General features: G+C 41.5%; 1 protein-coding gene across 1 annotated transcript in view; it reads right to left on the bottom strand.

Annotated features, from left to right (window-relative positions):
• Positions 1-1,677: 1,677 nt before the first annotated feature.
• foxj2 (forkhead box J2) overlaps positions 1,678-22,039 on the bottom strand; it is a 40,199-nt gene continuing 19,837 nt past the window's right edge. The window contains exons 4-10 of the mRNA XM_041267737.1: positions 21,225-21,329; positions 9,138-9,321; positions 8,417-8,623; positions 7,388-7,489; positions 6,469-6,849; positions 5,953-6,045; positions 1,678-5,676 (exon numbers count right to left, since the gene is read on the bottom strand). Coding sequence (XP_041123671.1) covers positions 5,549-5,676; positions 5,953-6,045; positions 6,469-6,849; positions 7,388-7,489; positions 8,417-8,623; positions 9,138-9,321; positions 21,225-21,329 — 1,200 coding nt within the window. The 3' untranslated portion in view covers positions 1,678-5,548. The remainder of the gene's footprint in view (positions 5,677-5,952; positions 6,046-6,468; positions 6,850-7,387; positions 7,490-8,416; positions 8,624-9,137; positions 9,322-21,224; positions 21,330-22,039) is intronic.

Raw genomic sequence — 22,039 nt, 5'->3', positions numbered from 1 at the left:
CCAGGGTAAATTATGGTAAATGCATTTTAAAGTAGTAAACTTTTATACCATGGCAAACTTTTATAGTGATAGTGCAGCGATATTGTAACATGTTGGATAGCTGTTGTGGTTCTACCTGCTTTTATACTGTTATATATTGTCTGCACACTAACATTGCCCCACAGATAGATGAATCTCAGTTCTGACAAATTACATTTCATTACATTGGGTTTAGAGAAATGTGTGTCTGAAGTAAAGGCCTCCGATTCCCTCAGGAAACTTGTGCATTTCCATCGGATTTATAAAATGCTTTGCTTTGTCTTAAGACTTTGGTTTGAAAGTAGCTGAAAGTATTGCGGTCATGTGTATGTTAGTCATCATTTACTGCAATATTCTAAAGTGAAGTATTGGAATACTGCTTACTAAAGTAGCCTGCTGCAAAATGCAATTTGCTGCTTCTGTGCTGCAAATACTAAAAGGGGGTTCTAAGCACTCTGCAGGAATGTCTTTGGTTAACACAGTATATAGGTCACTGCAGTATTTAATAATGTACAGATGTATTTATGTATGCGGTACAGGCCTGTCTCCCCTTTCAATCACATAAAAACACTGTGAGGGATGTGATTCATGAGAGAGAGAGAGAGAGAGAGAGAGAGAGAGAGAGAGAGAGAGAGAGAGAGAGAGAGAGAGAGAGAGAGAGAGAGATGGTGGTGGCTTCCCTTTGTCAGGTAGAGAGAGACAGAAACAGAGAGAGAGAGATAATTCCATTCTTAATTTGGTCATTGAGATGCACAGTCGTCATGGAAACAAGTGTTTGGTGTTATTTACAGGCTTGTAGCCCTCATAACAACATACTGCAGGAAAATATACAGACTATATGAGTCTATTTTGCCCAGACCTGCATCCAGACAGCCCTTGAAGGATCTCAATGAATCAGCAGCATTCCATACACACACACACCATGCTCTGTGTGAGAAAGAGTCTATCTCTATTACTCCACTAGATGTCTATTGCTCCTGGTCTCACTGCTAGTTTTTTGAGCCACTATCTATCTCTGTGCTTGGTGTGACCTTGTTTTATTGATCCCCCAGTCCTTTGTGCTATTCACTTGGGTTATTGATTACAGTAGCGAAGGACACCGGGTGTAAACGAGAGGAATTGAACACAGGTAGAGTTATCTGACTGAATGACTAACTGAACACCATGGGGCAAACCTGCACATTCGGAGACAAAATTGCTGTTGTAATGTTGTAAGTATTTAGTATTGTACTGTGGATACTTAATCTATAGTTGATTAATATTTGTTACCTGTCCAATATTCTGTGTGCTTGTAAAATGGTTTATTGCACCTATTAAAGCAGAATTATTTTTTTCTGATGTGATGAAGTTTTAAAAAATGACCACTAGGAGGCATGCAGCCATCATTTCTGTTCTCTGTCATTGTGATTTTGTATAGAGAATTTCCATTTACTTGCCATTATTTCAAAGGGGGTAGAAATTGCAGTTGTATACCAGATGCCTACATGTCACACATATAAAGATCTGCTTATCCAGCTGTGTAGAGACTTGCTAAGGATGTTCTGTGGCACAAGATCATTTGTATTTACAGCGATACGTGTGGGCGAGATATACCACTGACAGGCCTGTCTTTCTTTTGATCAGATAAAAACAAAAGCTTTCAGAAAGATAAACTAAACAGCAGCAGCATCAGACCTGTTGGTACATGCATTTGGTTTATTTAGCTTTTAGTTCAACATCCTGTTCCTTACATCTGCATGGTAACTGCTTCAATGTTATGGAAAATTGCCACTCACAACCATTGAGCAACTCATTTTAATACAGCACCTCACCCCTACTGTTCAGACATTGAATTGTAGCTGTGAATATGTTATTGTAGTGAAGAGTTAAGAACATAAGAGAAGTCATGTGGCCATTCGACCATTGATGCTCGTCCGGTGCATAATTTTCTTAAACCTTAAAATGTGTCAGCTGTAAAATGGACAATAAATTACACATACACACGCCTAGTTGCCATTTTTCAAACCCATTTTCGATGCAGATCCAATAGTTGAATAAGGCCACCCTTTTTTTTTTTTGCTGAAATAAGCATGATGAATCATTGTGATCTGAGCAGAAACAATGATAAATAACTCTATAGAACAAAAACTGTAGCATTTTTAACAGTTAAATAAAATAACAATATTTAACTGTAGTTACAACATACCTCTTGTACAGTCATCTAGCCTTGTGATATTGAACAACAGACAATCCAGATCTAGTACGATCTAGTCTAGTGATATTAAACTGCAGTTACAATGAGTCTAGTATGGTCTAGTCTAGTGATCTTAAATTGCAGTTAAAATATACTTCTAGTACATTCTATCCCAGTTATATTAATTTACAGGCACAATGTAATTCAAATAAAGTTTAATTTAGTGATAATAAACAGTAGTAATTCTAGTGACAATAAACTGCAGATGCAATGCAATTCTGTTCTATTGTACTCTACTTTATTCTGAACAATCAAAGAGGACATTCGTAATCATAATAAATGTAGTTGTTTCCGAACACAATTCCGTTCTTGAACAAAGGGAAGAAGATGAAAAAGTGCTCACAAAACCAGTCGGATTGGCTTGGTTCGGCTCGGGTGTGCAAGCGTAAAAAGGTTATAAATGGACCATGCTCTTCAGAGGTAAGATAATGTGAAATCACAAGACTGCAAGACTGCAGCAATGGGGAGAAAATTGCAAGCTAGTCAAAATATCACCTGAGAAAAGAGGGGGATGTGTAGAATGGTTATTGTTGTTCCTAATAGTAACATGTAACTTTATACTGCGCATTACAGGAATAGTCTTAGTAAGGCTCCTTTATTTTGACCGGCACATCTTGCTAGAACAAGTGACAAAACACAGTGCCCTTCACAGACAACAATTGTTTGATTTAACACTGATTAAATAAAAAATAAAAAAAATAAAAACCTTGATATTTGAAGATGTTCTTCCAATAATCCATCTATTTTTGTGTTGGGACTGTCTGTTAGAAAATGAACCGGCATTTGTTCTGTTTTATCCATGGAGGACATATTCAAATTGTGACTAGCACTCCTTTGAAGGGAGAATATCACTAGTGCTAATAGGGATTCAGTAAATCATTTTAAACCCTTGGTTATTACTCTTTTAAAATATGTGGGTTACCAATGCACTTGGGGCGGATTGCTTATTTAAACATGTTGCAGGTATTGGCCGATAGGCCTGATTGTAGCTTATTGGCATTTAGCAATACTTTTCATGTTCACTTTCTGTTGGTGGGAAGACTAGAGCCGGTTATTATTGATGTGAATGTATGTGCCTTTGGAGAACAAACAGTAATGTGAAGCTGAGCTGAGCTGAAATGAGGTGCCTCCAGGCAGGCACACCAGCGATTGGCTGCACAGAGCCCTGCAGTGGTTGCTATGGACACCTAATGATCAGGACAAGAATACTGAGTGAGGCATTTCATGGTAGGAGATTTCAACACTGCCCCCTGCTGCTCAGAATTAGAGCATTTTTATTTGTATTTTTTTTCTTTTTTTTTTAAAGAATGTTTACTATTAAGTGCAACTTATCCCAAGAAATGGTATTTCCTGTATATACATTCAGTACCGGCACAAATTATGGCAACAACAAATGATTTACAGCAAGACTAGGGGTTGGGATTGTATTGTCTATTTTTCCTCATTCAGACCCTTTACTTACTAAACACCCTGGTATCTCTGAACAGACAATCGTCTTCTCTTTACAAATGTGCATATTTTTTTTTCTAGCGTACATGCCCCTCCCTGGAATTCAGTCTACTTGAACTTGAATGACCCTATTGTAACATGCGACACATGAGACTATTATAACATTCTACACAGTACAGTACACTATTACAGAGGGAATCTGAACACTATACATTATGCAGAGTATAGATGAACCCAAATAGTTATATATCTTATATGTGACATTGCTGTCTGTTTCTACACTAGACTTACATATTTTGTTATGTTTCTCTTTTACAACAAGCTGGAAAAAAATACAATTTCATTTCTTTAGTAAAATATATTCATTATACCAAAAGCCACTTTGTGGGAAACATATACATAATAGACAGTGAACAGAGTACAAGACTAACCATACCGTGGAACATAAAGTTACAAAGATGCAGAAAATCTACTTGGTGTTATTATGGATATTTTATATAAGAATAGCAATATTCCTAATATCTAACTTAATCCTAATAATATTGTATTCTGTGTGTTCTCTACCATTCTCTTGCTGTTTCTGCTTTGATCATTATTTGACATGCTTATGAGCTAATCCAGTTTCTGAAAACACTCCCCAAGGCTGATTGTGGAAAAGTGAAGTGGGGAAGTCAATCAGTGTTGCACAGGCTTCAGTGTAAAATGTTTCACCTATGGGCTTCAATGCACATCGCAATGCTAATATGCTTCCTCAATTCATAAGATCATAATGAGTCTCTTCAGAATTCCTCTTTTCAAATAGTTAGTAAACCTGGTAAATAATGATCTCAACAGAAACAATAATACAGACTCATAAAGAACATGTGTAGGCTATTAATCATGGAAAATAGAGAGCGTGTGTATGCAGCATCCATTTCAAGTCTGAACTGTACAGTAATAATACAGCATTATGAAAGAATTGTTATCAACCTACCATTTATATTTCATATTCATCCATGATAACACGGTTCCTTTTAAATCTTGATTATTCATCTTCCTACCTTTCAGAGATCTGAACAGATCACAATCCAAGAAGAAGCACTGAGCAAGTCTGGCTCGGCTGCTTATGAAACTTCAGCAACCAGTTTCAAAAAGACAGGGGGAGGAATTCTACAGTACCTGTCCTGCACCCAGTCCTGGTTATCATTAGAACTACATCGTTGAGAAGAAGTGCTACTGTGCCACTGCCAGACTAGACTTCATGCATACTCCCTCCAGTCCATCAGACCCTCCTGGATGAATGATAGACCCCACACATCAAGTTTCATTATTCAACTCCTGTAGTGCCTCCGATGTCAGTTCAGAGTCACATTGCTCAGGTTGCTGCTGGCACATTCCAGATCATTTTAGTACCTCCTCTTCTTCATCTGCCTGTAGAAAAGAACTATAATTCCCATCATCCCTCGCTGTTACTACAAGAGGCATTCTGGGAGGTGTAGTTTTTATCCTGATTCTACTTGTAACGCTAGTGTCAGACTTATAGTCTTAATAAGGCTCAGTGATTGCTCATGTTGCTGAAGGCAGTGTAGTCCCAATATTTGTACACTTCTACAGTGTCTTTATAAAACAAGAACTGCAGCTCCCACAATCCCTCTCTGTTTCTACAATATAGAGGCATGCTGGGAGTTGTAGCTTTTATTCTGATTTTGTTTGTTCGGTAGTTCCAAGAAGAGAAATTGTGGGCTGGCTCGCATTTGCAAACTGCATTTTCTTGTGAACCTTATTTTTTCCTCACAGGTTGCTTCTATTACAATCCATACATATTTGATGGTATTGAGGGCTGAGACACCATTTTTTTTTAAATCCAGTTCAGTTCAATAACAAGTCCCAGTCGAAGTCGTCTGGGATTTCTTCACTGTTGCTAGTGTAACGCAGTTTTGGGGGGCGGGCAGGAAAGGGAGGGGCTTGGGAATGTGTGACTGAGTCTACGGTAGATCCTGTTAAAAAGAGAAAAGAAAAATACAAAATTCAAGTCAAGTTAAAAGGAGTTCTGGCAGGTGCAATGATTCTGTAAATCTTACTTGTTTTAGCAAACATGTATTTTCATTTTAAACCACACTCGGAACATGTCTTCCTTTCACATAGTCAGTAAAATTATTGCATTAATATATGGTGGTTTTTATTCTTCATGATAGCTGAGATGGGGGTTGTAAATTGATGATACACTGCAGTTATGTATTACTGTAAAGGAAATATCATTTTTGCTGGCTTACCTGAAGGTGTAGCGGCACTGGGGTGCCCCAGTGCTTGCTGGGAAGGGAATCCTGGCAAAGTGTGTGCTGCCCGATCCTGGGAATGCAGAAACTCTGAGAGAGGTGTACAGAGAGGGAAAGAGAGTGTTCAAAATCTCTCTCTCTACATATATATATATATATATATATATATATATATATATATATATATATATATATATATATATATATATATATAGATATAGATATAGATATAGATATAGATAGATATATGCATGTCTAATAGATGTTTACTGGTAAAATGTAATTTTGTTTTAGATCTATACAAAATATAATTTAACATTATATATAGTTTCATATGTCTAATAACTAGAAATAATAGTTCTGTTCTAACAGACTGTAGACAAGCATCTAATGATTACATTTCTATGAAGGGCTATTAAAAACTATTGATTGATATAGAAATACATTTTTTCAATCCAGCTGTGGGCCATATCGAAATTCAATCCAGTAATTTATTACAAAGTGTTTTCTTACCATTGATGGCGTTGGTCTGGGATCTTCCTACCAATGGTTGCTGAACTTCATTGTGAGAAGGGGTGAGGCTGCTCAGCAGCTGCAGGGTGTGATGGGAGTTGGCGGTCCCGCTCTGGGGGGTCTGCAGGGTGTGATGGGAGTTGGCGGTCCCGCTCTGGGGGTTCTGCAGGGTGTGATGGGAGTTGGCGGTCCCGCTCCGGGGGGGCTGCAGGGTGTCATGGGAACTGGCAACCCCACTCTGTGGGGTCTGCAGGGTGTGATGGGAGTGGATCAGTCCAGTTTGGGTGAAAAATTGGTTCAGTGAATCACAGAGGGAGTTGAAGAGAGTGGGATCCAAGGACCAGTTAGACATGTCAGCCTGCTGCATGCTCTTTAAAAGGTCTGGAAAACAAACAACATTTTTAGATCACTTTTACCCTGTTTTATTAAACGCCTACCTTTATATCATTCCGAATGGCTCTTATTGCAAATGCTCAAATATTATGTTTGCTTTACTTTCTGACATGGACTGTGTTAAGGTGTGAAACTGGGAGTGTTGTGGGATACACTGCCGTTACTGATTCTGTCCCTGTCGGTGAGATGGCTAAAAGCTCTAAAGAGGTTAAAAGCTCTAAAATCACAAATACAGATGAGCCCAGCTCTTTTGCATTGTGGTTAAGATGCTCATTTGCGGGTCACCAGTAGGTAACCAGCCTCTGCCCTATTGCATGTGCATGAGTCCCAAAGCTACCCTTAAACGTGTAGATCAGCCAGATCAGTGTCATTATGGGTGTAACAGCCAGTGTACACACACAAATAAAAACACAAGATTTAAACAAGTGAAAAAAAGAATCACTGAGTATGATTGCAAACAGGTAAGGGGATCTATTCTTTAAGATTGTCATCTGTCAGTCTGTCTGTAACACTATGATACACATACCAGGAAACTGAGTGAGATCGATGGTAGACCAGTCAAGGTTATTGGCGATTTTGAAACTCTCTTTGAGACTGTCAATACTGGAGAACCAATCAGAAGGGATCGCTGAAAAAAAAAAAAAAAAAATATATATAAAATATATAAGCCCCCTTTTCAACCCGCGACTTGCTGGGAAAATTACATTTCTGCAAAACTCAAACTTAACTATTCCAGCAAAAATGGTCTTTTTCATACACTTCTAAAAGCTACATTTCTGAAGCAAGGTACTTTTAAAAATGGCCACTTGGGGGTGTGTAGCTGTAATTCCTGCTCCATCTGCAACTGTGGCGAGTGTGGGTTAGTAATGGAAAATCTCGGGCAGAAATGACAACAACAATCTTGCTTCAGATATTCAACTCTTAGAAACAGCAGTAGAGAAAGATAGACAACACACATGATAGTATACAATGTATTATTTGGTGTATTTCAATTTTAAAAACACATATAAACACCCACAACAGCTCTGATGTAAGCCTCTCCTATCTGTCTTCACACATTTTTTTTTTTTTTTAAAAACAAAGGCAGTTTTTTTTTTTTTAAAAAGACAAGCCTACAACTCTAAGAAAATTAATTGAGAACGAAATACCCCCTCATGCTGCATATCAATGAATTATAGCTACTCTGAGGGCTAGGATTCTATTATAAAGTTTTACAACTGTGCCGGGTCAAACATTAGTCTTTCAAAATGTAAACAAAAACATATTAAAATATTCTTTCATTTTAAAAACAAAAGTTGAAAACTATAATTCATACCGGTGAAAGTTTCTCTCTGTCTGGAGTAAATAACATTAAAAAGGGAAAGAAATGTGTAACAGAAGGTGTTCTAATTATTTTTGCAAATCTTTCATGCATTGGTTTCCATCACAAGATATCAGAAATATGAACATGGTTATGTTTGCCACATCTCAAGCAGCGTGTTTTTTTTTTTTTTTTTTTTTTTTATATGTGAATGTTTGCCAGAGTTCTACTTTATATAACGAGTGTGAAGCTCACCGTGTCCTGCAGTGAAGATTGGAGTTCGGGGAAGGTTGTTCTGCACAGGGCCCTGCGCTGGGGCAGCCCTGTCCTGGGAAGAGGAGGAAGAGGAGGACGAGGAGGAGGAGGGGGGAGGGGGCTGTGGATCGGAGGGGAAGGTGGGGGTGTGCAGGGGGGCAGCCTGCTCAAACATACAGGACGTCCTGCTGGAGTGAGGAGCACTGTCTGAGAGAGAAAAGTACAAGCAAATAACCATCAGCTCTTCAATGGAAGTAAATCAGGTATACTATTGTCAGTGCTAACAGGAGGTGAGAGAAATGCATTGAAAGCCTTGGTTCTCGTTTACAGGAGGCAGAAGAAGTACTTGTGTTTGTGGTGTAGAAGTGACTCTGGATCACAGACAGACTAAGGCTGGATTATGTTGAAAATCAATGAATGAATGTCATTTAGGAGAACATTTAAATTAGAAGTAGGTGTATCTACAGAAAGTGTGATCACATCACTAATATTGACCTTACTAAATTAAATAAGTGATGGCTTATCATTATGGCACAGTGAAAATGGAATACACCTGTTCACTTCATTATATTCGGACATTTGAAGGCATATGTAAAATAAATGCAATTTTATTGCAGAGTGAGATCTACAGACATACAGACAGACAAATGCACGCACACACGCACACACATACACACACACACACACACACACACACACACACACACACACACACACTGACCAGAGGATCCAGTCTTCTCCTTCATGGTCCTGTACAGGCTCTGGAATGAAGATCCCAGCAGGTCCTGCAGATGCATCTCAGTGAAGGAGAAGCGCAAGGGGCAGCTCTGGGGGGGCTCGCCACGCCCAGGCTGGGGGGTAGGGGGCTGAGGGAGAGAAAAGGGGGACAGCGGGGCAGGGGCCACCTACAGGAGCACATGGATAACTCAGTGCAGGTCAATTCGGTTTAATTCAGTTTAACTCTGTTTACTTCAGTGTTATTCAGTTCAATTCAGTTCAGTTATATTCAGTGTAGCTCAGTTACAGGGATGGCAATAAGATTCTCATTACATAGCAGCTTGAGCCAGTTCTAGTTTTGCTATCAGTTTAATAAGACACACCTGAGCTTGTTACCTATATACTGTGACTAATCAGACATAGTAAAAACAGGGCATAAGCCCTGCTGGTGTAAATAGTGTGTGTGGGTATGCAAGGATGGCAGGGGTGGGGTTAAATCTGTCATTGCAGCAATCACAGATGTGACCATTCCCCAAGTAGGTAAATGAGTGTTAATTGGGGAGTGGCCACTTGTATAAAGGGGAGCAGAAATCCTAATCTGATGGGGTAGTTAGGGGAGTGTTTTTGGCCCTCATGCCCTGTTTGTTTGTGTCTTTTTGTTTAATAAATGTGCACCTATGCACTTCAACTGCAAAAAAACTATAAAAACAATAACAACACACTATAGGGTGAATGGCCACAACTGTGATTGTTGGCAGGGACCGAATTAATTCCATCCCTGCCAACCTTACATTCCCACACACATTATTTACACCAGCAGGGCTTCTGCCCTGCCACAGGGTGAAACTGCTATGCAATAGGAGTCTTATTTCCATCCCTGAGTTTAGTTCATCTTCAGGACAATGAAAGCAGAGCAGTGGTAATGCTGTTTGTATTAATAGGAGGTAAGAAAATTAATGCTATAACCACAGTTAGCGCTTCTTTAAAGGATTATAATGATAATATTGTCTGTTTTCTCTCTCTCTTTCTCTGAGGATTGTGGGAGGGGCTGCTGCAAGCAGGGTTTGCGAGCTGTGTGAAAGCAGTAGTGGTGAGCTGTGTGAAAGCGGTAGTGGTGAGCTGTTTGAGAGCAGTAGTGGTGAGCTGTTTGAGAGCGGTAGTGGTGAGCTGTGGGAGAGTAGTAGTGGCGAGCTGTGTGAGAGCGGTAGTGGTGAGCTGTGTGAGAGCGGTAGTGGTGAGCTGTGTGAGAGCAGTAGTGGTGAGCTGTGTGAGAGCGGTAGTGGTGAGCTGTGTGAGAGCGGTAGTGGCGAGCTGTGTGAGAGCGGTAGTGGTGAGCTGTGTGAGAGCGGTAGTGGTGAGCTGTGTGAGAGCGGTAGTGGTGAGCTGTTTGAGAGCGGTAGTGGTGAGCTGTGTGAGAGTGGTAGTGGCGAGCTGTGTGAGAGCGGTAGTGGTGAGCTGTGTGAGAGCGGTAGTGGTGAGCTGTGTGAGAACGGTAGTGGCGAGCTGTGTGAGAGCGGTAGTGGTGAGCTGTGTGAGAGCGGTAGTGGCGAGCTGTGTGAGAGCGGTAGTGGTGAGCGGTAGTGGTGAGCTGTGTGAGAGTGGTAGTGGGGAGCTGTGTGAGAGTGGTAGTGATGAGCTGTGTGATAGCAGTAGTGGTGAGTTGTGTGAGAACAGTAGTGTTGAGCTGTATGAGAGTGGTAGTGGTGAGCTGTGTGTGAACAGTGGTGGTGAGCTGTGTGAAAGGTGGTGAGCACTCGACACAGCTGTAGTGAGGAGCTGTTAGTGTTAAAGCGGTAGTAGGTAGTGTTGAGCTGTGTGAGAGCGGTAGTGGTGAGCTGTGTGAGAGCGGTAGTGGTGAGCTGTGTGAGAGCGGTAGTGGTGAGCTGTGTGAGAGCGGTAGTGGTGAGCGGTAGTGGTGAGCTGTGTGAGAGTGGTAGTGGTGAGCTGTGTGACGGCAGTAGTGGTGAGTGGTAGTGGTGAGCTGTGTGAGAGCGGTAGTGGTGAGCTGTGTGAGAGCGGTAGTGGCGAGCTGTGTGAGAGCGGTAGTGGTGAGCTGTGTGAGAGCGGTAGTGGTGAGCTGTGTGAGAGCGGTAGTGGTGAGCTGAGAACGGTAGTGGCGAGCTGTGTGAGAGCGGTAGCGGTGAGCTGTGTGAGAGCGGTAGTGGCGAGCTGTGTGAGAGCGGTAGTGGTGAGCGGTAGTGGTGAGCTGTGTCAGAGTGGTAGTGGGGAGCTGTGTGAGAGCGGTAGTGGGGAGCTGTGTGAGAGCGGTAGTGGTGAGCTGTGTGAGAGCGGTAGTGGTGAGCTGTGTGAGAGCGGTAGTGGTGAGCTGTGTCATAGCAGTAGTGGTGAGTTGTGTGAGAACAGTAGTGTTGAGCTGTATGAGAGTGGTAGTGGCGAGCTGTGTGTGAACAGTGGTGGTGAGCTGTGTGAAAGCAATAGTGGTGAGCTGTGTGAAAGCGATAGTGTTGAGCTGTATGAGAGCGGTAGTGGTGAGCTGTGTGAGAGCGGTTGTGTTGAGCTGTATGAGAGCGGTAGTGGCGAGCTGTGTGAGAACGGTAGTGGTGAGTGGTAGTGGTGAGCTGTGTGAGAGTGGTAGTGGTGAGCTGTGTGACGGCAGTAGTGGTGAGTGGTAGTGGTGAGCTGTGTGACAGCGGTAGTGGCGAGCTGTGTGAGAGCGGTAGTGGTGAGCGATAGTGGTGAGTTGTGTGAGAACGGTAGTGGCGAGCTGTGTGAAAGTGGTAGTGGCGAGCTGTGTGAGAACGGTAGTGGTGAGCTGTATGAGAGTGGTAGTGGTGAGCTGTGTGAGTAAAAGGTAAGAGGCGAGTAGACATTAAATCCTTCCCAGACCAGAAACTTTTCTTGTGTTCTGCAGACTTAATATTAAGGAAATCGTCTATGAATGAATTTGACCAGAAAAAAAAGGTTCAGACTAAAAAAATATGTCAGCTCAGTTCGGAAAATGTTAGCCACATCAAAACATTTTTAATGGCTAATTTTATTAAGAAAAATTGTAGTTTGAATAATATACTTTTTTTATGGAGAAAATTATTTTAGGCTCTTAACTTGAATGGGTGCAGGGATTTTAATAAAAGAGCACAATTATTTGACTTTTTAAACGGCAAGCATTCAAACGTGATTTTATTGCAGGAAACACTCAGACAGCAGTAATCAGTCTCACTAGCAGTCTGACTGGAGGGGTGACTGTATTTTAATCCATAGTTCTAATTTTAGTGCTTGGGCTGCTGTTTTATTTTCTCCAGGATTTGGGGCGGAGATTTTATCTATTGAGGAGATTGTTCAAGGTCAACTTTTAAAAGTACAGATAGAGCACGCTGGGATTTTTATTGATTTTATTAATATTTTTGCACCAAATGTTGGGGAGGAGAGGATTTTATTTGTTAAAAATCTCAGTCAGGTACTCAGGGTTTGCAGTATGGACAATTTCCTCGTGGTGGGGGGAGATTTTAATTGTATTATTGATTTTAATAAAGATAGAAACCTCTGGGAACCCCATCCCCAATCTGTCAGGGAGCTGGCCACTGTATAAAATACTTTGACACATTGACATTTTGAGGATTTTTCATCCCACAAGTAGGAAATATACATGGATCAAATGTAATCAAAATCAGCTGCCAGGGGCATGCCTGGATAAGTGCTATACTCCACAACAGCTTATTAACAAATTCACTAAAAGTAGTATAACACCTAGTAGCTTTTCTGATCATCTTTTTGTTTCTGTCACTGTTTCACTACCAATCAGATCCCATTCACAATCATATTGGCACTTTAACAACAATCTGCTACAGGACAAAAACTTCACTGATTATTTTGAATTGTTTTGGAAAAATTGACAAAATGAAAAAACTAATTTTAGTAGTTTAAGACAGTGGTGGGATATAGGAAAAATTCAAATAAAACTTATCTGTCAACAATACACACAAAATGTCACCAGGTCAGTGGATGCAGTGGTCAGTGAGCAAGAGAGAAATTTTGTTGAGTTTGTGAGCCAGCTGGCCAGCAAGAGTGATGAGGGGGTGTATCGGGGCCTGCAAGAGAGGAGGCAGCTCCTGGGCAGCCTGCTGGAGAAGAAGGTGAAGGGCTCTCTGCTTAGAGCCCGCTTTACTGAACTTAAAGATATGGATACCCCCACAGCCTCCTTCTTCAGCCTAGAGAGGAAGATAGAGTAACGCAAGACAATGTGCTGTCTGAGGCTGCCCGGGAAGAGGGGGGGGGGTCTCCAGCCCTGCAGAGCTCAGGCATGTTGCAGTGAGATGTTATACTGATCTCTACAAGGCTGAGAGCTGCGACCCGGGAGAGATGGAGCCGCTTCTCCAGGGTCTCCCCAGCGCTGGCATTCCCAGAGCTCACTGTGGCCGTGGCACAGCTCTCCAAAGGGAAGGCTCCCACACTGGATGGATTGCCTGCAGAATTCTACAAAAATTTCTGGAGCTGTGTTGGTGACAACCTTTACCAGGTCCTGCAGGAATGTGTTCGGGACGGGGAGCTGCCGCTGAGCTGCCACAGGGCAGTGACAACACTGCTACCCAAGAAAGGAGACCTCTGTGACATCAAGAACTGGCACACTGTCTCCTTGCTGTGCTCTGATTACTAACTGCTTTCCAAGGCTCTCGCTAATTGCCTAAAGACCAACATTGGATCAGTGGTGCACACAGACCAGTCATACTGTGTGCCAGAGAGATTGGTTTTTGATAATTTGTTTTTATTAGAGATCTTTTTAATATATCCAAAGTCTATAATGTTGATTTTGGTTTAATTTCGCTTGATCAGGAAAAAGCTTTTGATAGAGTTGACCATGAGTATTTATTTCATGTTTTAAAAGCTTTTGGTTTTGGCCCTGTTTTTACTTATTTTATAAGTTTCCTTTATCATAATGTTTTTAGTGTTGTGAAGATTAATAAAGGTCTGACTGTCCCCTTCCCTGTGCAGAGGGGGATACGGCAGGGCTGCTCCCTCTCAGGGATGCTCTATGCCCTCTCTATAGAACCCCTGCTACAACAGCTGAGGGGGAAACTGCCTAGACTGGCAGTACCAGCCGCACTCAATGCAGTTAAGATGCCTGGTGTAGTTTTTTTGGCGCGGGCATCACTGGCTGCACCCGGCTGTTTTGTATCTCCCCCGTGAGGAGCGAGGGCTGGGGCTCATTGATATCCCTAGCAGGATGGCAGCATTTAGGCTGCAGGCTGCTCAGAGAGAGCTGAGCTGGAGAGACCTCACATTTTTATTGCAGAAGGCATGGAAGCTGGGTTTTGACAGGCATTTGTTTTTAATATCTCTTGAATGTTTGAGTGATGCAGGGTTGGAGGGTTTTTATAACAATCTGTTAAATGCTTAGAGACTTTTAAAGATGACAAGGTCAGAAGAATCATAGAGCACACAGTGGATTTTTGAAGAGCCCCTGTTTTTTAACCCCATTTTTAAATGTGAAGTTTTTAGTTCTGCTTTTTTATCCACTTTGTTTCTTAAATCACCTTTTACTAAACTGGGGCATTTGATTGATTTGAACCTTTTTTGTTGGAAAGCCAGCAGGGTTTTAACCCCTGAACTGAATATTAGATCAGAGCGTTTCCTGGAGAAGGTGCTGAGTGATTTCCAGGCATCCCTCTGTCCGGCCCCAGTTTCTGAGCTGGTTTCTGGAGGAGCGCGTAACCCGAGAGCAGGAACCCCTGTTCCCCACAGTACTGGTTTCCCCTTCAGTGACAGTGGAGGAGGAGGAAGAGGAGGAGGAGGAGGAAGAGCCGGTTGGAAAGCTTAGGAAGGTCACTGAGGTGGCTTTCCACACAATTGAGAAAAAGACACTCTTTGAAATCTGTGTGAAAACCAGACATTTTAATAAGTTGAAAGACTTGGTGGACACTAAGTGGAGGGCTCACCTTCGTGTCCCTGTTGATGAAGTTCCTATCTGGAGGGTGCTGTATAAGCTTCCCTTGCTAAGCACTCTGGAGACCTGCAGTGGAGAGTGCTGCATAGCATTATAGCCACAAATAGATATCTGAGCCAAGTGGAGCATGGGTCAGTGTCCAGTGCCCCTTTTGTCCCGAGAAGGAGTCCGTTTTCCACCTGTTTGTGGATTGCCCTCTGCTGCAGCCCTTCTTTTTGTTTTGAGAACCTGCTGGCTTCCTTGGGGGTTATTTTTAATAAAAAAGTTTTTTGTTTTTAGTGTAAAGTATAATTTTGCACAGAGGGATGGGTGCTCATTGGTTAACTTTGTCCTTGGTCAGGCGAAATTAGCTATTTTAAAATCCCAAAAAAATTAAGTTTTAGCCACTGTCTCTCTCGCTGAGGACTGTGGGATCGTGGGAGGGGCTTGTGTAGAGCGAGTGGTGTGTACTGTGCGTGAGTAAAACTTTTACTGAAGTTATATTCATTTTGTACACGTTTTGCTTTCTTTCTTTCTTTCTTTCTTTCTTTATTTATTTCTTTTTCTTTTTTCTTTCTTCCTGATTTGGAGCCGTCATGGGTTCCAAATCGGGAAGTTTTGGGTCGCTGACCCGTAGGCATGGCTTTAAATGTATTCCAGACAGTTCAGTAACAGTGGAGGAGTGTTTGTTAGCTGTCGGGGAGAAAATAGGGTATGGAAATATAAACTCTGCTGCAAGAATGAATAAAGCCATCGTTGTTTTTCTTAGTAGTGAACTGTTAGTGAACAGGATTGTTGAAGAAGGTTTGTATATCAAAGAAAGTTTTGTCAGCGTTTTACCTTTAGCTTCCCCTGTCACTAAAGTTATCCTTTCAAATGTCCCGCCTTTCATTAAAGATGAGTTGATTATTAATGAGCTACTAAGATATGGTAAAATAATGTCCCCAATTAAACCTATTTTACTCGGTTGTAAAAACCCAGATGTGAAGCATGTCATGTCTTTTAGGAGACAAGTTTTTGTATTATTGAATGACCCCAACTCGTCTATTGAAGTTGCGTGGACTTTCAATATTGACGGTAGTAATTATGTTATATTTGCCAGCACAGAATCAATGAAATGTTTTCATTGTGGAGGACAAGGACACCTTAGAAGGGCTTGCCCTCAAAAAAATAATAATACTGAGTACAATAAGGCAAAAGAACCAGCAAGTGGGGAGGACGGAGTCTCTGAGACAGCACCGGGGGCTGAGCAGCAAATGCAGCCGCCAGTGCAGACAGTGAGACCCGAGCCGGCGCCTCGACTGAAGCGGGGGATCGGTGCGGAGGTCAAAGAAAACAATAAAGAAACAAGGGTTGAAACAGTGAATACCCCAGATGACGCAGGTTTTCAACTGGTTGAAAAAAAGAGGAAAAGACGTGTGGCCACCCCAGGAAAGGTAGCTGAAGAAGGGCAGTCTGTCTGGGACTCTGAGACGCTCTCTCAGGGCAGCGGTGCTGCTGCAGCTCAGAGCTCTGGGACAGGAGATCAAGGTAAAGCTGGATCTCAGTGTAAACCTGCGATAACCCCGCGTTCAAGGGAGAAGGGGAACAGCAGCGCTGCAGTTCAGTCCAGCGCTGAGACAGCCTCCAGATCAGAGGACCTGTTGCCGGATACAGTAGCTGTGGATGACGCTGAAGAATCCGAAGAGGAGTCGGTGATATCAGAGATGGATGATGGAGGAGAGCTCTCTGACTCCTCGGTGCTGCTCGATGAGGCTCTGCCCAACCCGTCTGGTAAGAGTAAAATATATCCAGTTGATACAATATCAGCGTTTTTAGATAAAACCAAAGGGAAAAGGGGAACTGATTTAACACAGTTCTTTCCTAATATCCAGCTGTTTATCTACTCTGCAAAAATAGCCATGAGAAAAGCTACGTTAGAGGAGCTAGACCAAAAGAAACGGTATCGTTTAAAAAAAGTAATAGTCTCTGCAAGAAAATTATTGAATGATAACAAACCGAAGACATATTAATGGATTATTTAATAAGACATTTTAATATAGTTTTTAGTAGTTTGTTTTTGCTTTCTTTATTTCCTATGGAACAAATTCAAATAGCTACTTTTAATGTAAATGGTTGTAGGAGTGTTGATAAAAGAGCACGTTTATTTCATTTTATCACACAGAAGAGAGTGAATGTGATGTTTTTACAGGAAACGCATACAGACAGTATGAATGAGAGTGAGTGGCTGAGCGAATGGAAGGGGCGGGGCGTCTTTAGTCACGGTTCTAATGTCAGTGCTGGAGTAGCTGTGCTGTTCTCCCCAGGGCTGCAAATAGATATTTTATCAGTTAGTGAGGAAATCCAAGGGCGCCTTTTAAAAATAGAAACGGTTTTTAAAGGCACTGAGATTGTTTTTATCAATTTATATGCACCAAATGAGGGCAGGGAAAAAGTTTTATTTTTTAAAAAATTAAATCAGGTTTTATCTAATTGTAATCCTGCACATATGATTTTAGTGGGGGGTGATTTTAATTGTACAGAACATTTTATCATGGATAGGAATCATGAAGAGCCACATCCCCAGTCTTCAAAAGAATTGTCTGCTGTTTTAAAAGTTCAAAGCCTGGTTGATGTCTGGAGGAATTTATATCCCAGAGTAAAGCAGTACACTTGGGTTAAAATCAATAATAATAATCAGATATCAAAAGCGCGATTAGATAGATTGTACTGCACTAAACAAAATCTTAATCAGATTTTTAAGAGCAATATCATTCCCACTATGCTGTCTGATCACCACTGTGTGTTACTTACTATTTGCCTGCCTTCTGCTGCTCCCTCAAAGTCATACTGGCATTTTAATACTAAATTATTGGAAGACAAACAGTTTTTAGATCTTTTTAAAGCATTTTGGGTCTCCTGGAGGCAGCAGAGTATGAAATATAGTAGTATACAACAGTGGTGGGACATTGGAAAAATACAAATTAAAATTTTCTGTCAGCAATATACTTTAAATAAAACCAGGGTTTTGAACCAGACAGTTGAAGAACTTGAGAGAGAGATATTGAGAATAGAAACAAAAATTACTCTCGATAGTGATGAAAACATCTTCCAGTCTCTGAGAGAGAAAAGAGAAACTCTGAGCAGCCTACTGGAGGAAAGAGTGAAGGGGTCCCTCATCCGCTCTCGTTTCACACAGCTAAAGGACATGGATGCACCCACCAAATTCTTTTTCAACTTAGAGAAGAAGGTGGTGGAGAGTAAGCAGCTGTTTTGTGTGCGTCTGCCCTGCGGGAAGGAGGTGCACAGTAAAGAAGATATTAATAGAGCAGCTGTGCTTTTCTACACCCAGCTGTTTAGTGCCGAGCCCTGTGATGAGGAGCAAATCGCTTTACTGCACCAGGACCTGCCCAAATTGTCTCAAGAAGAACAGCGCCCCCTAGAAGCCTGTTTGACAATGCAGGAGCTGACGGAGGCAGTCACTCAGATGTCACCAGGAAAAGCCCCTGGGATTGATGGCCTTCAGGCAGAGTTTTATAAAAAGCTCTGGCCAGTGATTGGGGAAGACCTTTTCCGGGTTCTGCAAGAGTGCATTAGAGAAGGAGAGCTGCCTCTGAGCTGTCGTCGGGCTGTGATTACACTGTTGCCAAAAAAAGGAGATCTAAAAGAACTAAAGAATTGGCGCCCCGTCTCACTTTTATGTTCAGATTATAAAATATTTTCAAAAGCCTTGGCCAATAGACTGAGGGAATGTATTCACACCGTGGTTCATAAAGACCAGTCATATTGCATTCCTGGAAGGACAATATTTGATAATATCTTTCTAATCCGAGACTTTTTAACTGCTAGTAATCTTTTTAATCTTGATTTGGGGATTATTTCTCTAGATCAAGAAAAAGCATTTGATAGGGTGGATCACAAATATCTTGTTAAAACATTACAATCTTTTGGTTTTGGTCCTAATTTCATTTCTTTTATTTCCCTGTTGTATAAAAATGTTTTTGGTGTTTTGAAAATTAATAATAGCTTGAGCTGTCCGTTTTCGGTGTACAGAGGGATTCGCCAGGGATGTTCCCTATCAGGCATGTTATATGCCCTCTCTATTGAACCTCTGCTTTGTCATCTTAGGAGAAAGCTGGCTGGTCTGAGAATACCTGTTACACCTAATGCTCCTCCAGTCAAACTGTCTGCCTATGCTGATGACGTTAATGTCTTTATCACCAGTCATGCTGATGTGTCAGCACTGAGAGACAGTTTGGACATTTTTCAGAAAGCCTCATCGGCCAAGGTGAACTGGGGCAAGTGCAGCACATTCCTGTCAGGGGAGTGGCGTGGAGCCGGCCCCCCGACGCTACCTCAGCCATTGCGCTGGGGGGGGATTGGGATCAAAGTTCTGGGAGTCTATTTGGGAGAACGACAGTATGAATTCAAGAACTGGGAGGATTTAGCAGAAAAGGTTAAGGGAAGGCTGCAGTGTTGGCGGTGGCTGATACCTCAGTTGTCATACAAGGGAAGAGTTCTTGTGATCAACAATCTGGTGGCCTCCATGCTGTGGCACAGGCTGGTGTGCCTGGATCCTCCCCCAGGGCTGATAAATGACATACAAAGAGTACTACTGGAGTTTTTTTTGGAGTGGCCATCATTGGCTAAAGCCAGCTGTCTTATACCTGCCCCCTAGTGAAGGGGGTCAGGGGTTAGTGGATGTACGCAGTCGTGTGGCTACTTTCCGGTTGCAAGCAGTGCAGCGTTTGTTGTTTTTACCTGAGCTAAGCTGGAGAAACATCGCCTTCTCTTTCCTGCACAGAGTGAGGGAACTGGGCTGGGATTGGCAATTGTTTTTAATAAATCTATCTCAGCTAGACACCAATGAACTCCCAGACTTCTATAAGAACATGCTCAATGCCTGGCGAATGGTGAAGGTAGAAAGACTGGAGGATTATTTGACCGTAGGAGCATTGCTAGAAGAGCCTTTATTTTTTAACTCCTTGTTCCCTGCAGATGGTTTCCAATCTGGGGCGTTGTGCTCTAGTTTTGCAAAAGGGGGCATTACAAAACTAAAAGATTTACTGCAGGTGAGCATTGGGAGGTGGACAGAGGTGGAAAGCCTGGCCAAACATCTGGGAATTCACTCACTCAGAGTACTAGAGAATCTTTTGAAAAAGCTCAGAGACTCTTTTTCCCCTAGGGTTACAGAGATGTTGAACCAGGCTCTGGGAGGCAATGATGAGCAAGAGTTGACTTGCCCTTCCTTTTTAGTGTCCCCTGCTGTTCCTGAAAACCTTGGGGAAGGTCTGTACAGTATTGAGAGGCTGCAACAGCTTCCTGCACACTCTTCTGGAAAAAAGGAGCTGTACAGACTCTGTGTTAAGGTGTGCCATGTAAATGCGCTAAAGACACTGCCTGATACCAGGTGGAGAGCTCATGTGGATTGTGTAGGTAGTACTGCTCCGGCCTGGAGGTCTTTATATAAACCGCCTTTACCTAAGCGTTCAGGAGATCTACAGTGGCGCATTCTTCATGGCATCATAGCCACTGGGCGCCACGTCCACCGTATTGACCCTGCGGTTAGTAAAGACTGTGCTTTTTGTGGAGAGGAAGAAACACTGTTTCATCTTTTTACTGACTGCAGAAGGCTGGACCCCTTGTTTAATGCTATTGCTGAATTGCTAATTTCTTTAAATGTGATTTTTACTAAAGAATTATTCATTTTTAATTTTCCTTACAGTCACAAGACACGATTTAAAAGTGCTTTAATTAATTTTATATTTGGGCAAGGAAAATTAGCGATCTGGAAAACCAGGAAAAACAAGCTGCAGGGGTCGGGAATTTATAACGCTGAGTTAATGTTGAAATTGTTGTTGAAAACAAGGATTCAAATTGATTTTGTTTATTTTTCTTTAGTCCATGACTTACAGAGTTTTCAGCAGCGTTGGTGTGTGAATGAGGGATTGTGTGTGCTGGGGGAGGAGGGAGAGCTACAGTTTTTTGTGTGAAATAATCTGGATGTGCATGTATATACAGATTTATCTAATTGGGGGAATATATATATATATATATTTATATATATATATATTATATATATATATATATATATTTGTTTATCTTTTAAAAAAAAAAAAAAAAAAGGATGTTACTGTGATTTGTTAATTATTTTATTTGTTTTTTCAAAATGTTTTCAATAAAGGACCCTTAAAAGTCAAAAAAGTCTCTCTCTCAGAGACAGATAGCTAGATAGATAGATAGATAGATAGATACCTCATGGTCTGTTGGGTGTGGTCTTTTTCCTCTTGGAAGGGGTGGGTCTTCTTTTGGGCAGCTGTCTATCGTCCAATAGGATCCCTGAAAAACAATGCAGCTGGTTAACACTTCCTCTGTTTCTTTCATTTCACCCGCCCTCCTACTCAAAAAAGTACAAGTACAGATTTTTAGATTCCTGCTGTAGTACTGATACCGCATTAACTGTACCAGCTTTACATGGCCAGTCACTGACAGTTGTTTGCATGAAGTGAATAGAAGCTGTTTTTTTTTTTTTTTTTTTCTCTGTAACCAAATATAAACTTTACTGGGAAAATGGTTAAAAACAGTTTTCAAAATTTTTTATTTATTTATTTTTTGTACATTTTACATAAAACAAAACACAAAACTAAATGGCCTTGACTATACTGGGCTGTACAAATCCAGCTTCTCAACCAGTGTTTCTGTATTATACAAATACTGAGTGGAACTCAGGCTTGCAGGACCGTTTGACTGAATGGCAAAGAAATATGATACAGGCAATATGTGCACTGTTACGTGGAAACTGCACCTTCCCCTATTAAAAACTCTGTAAACATACAATTACTTGGAATATACAAGATTTGGCACACCCTTAATATTTCTTTCTCTCTCTCTCTCTCTTTCTGTGGGAGGAGCTGGAGGAAGCAGTGAGGTAGCAGTGGAAACTCTTGGGCGAGTTTATGGATTATTTTTTGCATAACTGGTTTTAGTTTTATGATAAATAGTTATTATTTATTTGTTTGTTTGTTAATTTGCTGTGGTTGTGTTTGTGC

Source organism: Polyodon spathula, chromosome 13 (assembly GCF_017654505.1).
Source record: "Polyodon spathula isolate WHYD16114869_AA chromosome 13, ASM1765450v1, whole genome shotgun sequence".
In the NCBI taxonomy this organism is placed as follows: Eukaryota; Metazoa; Chordata; class Actinopteri; order Acipenseriformes; family Polyodontidae; genus Polyodon; species Polyodon spathula.
Note: the sequence above shows the minus strand (reverse complement) of the source record. Positions and strands in the feature narration are given on the sequence as shown.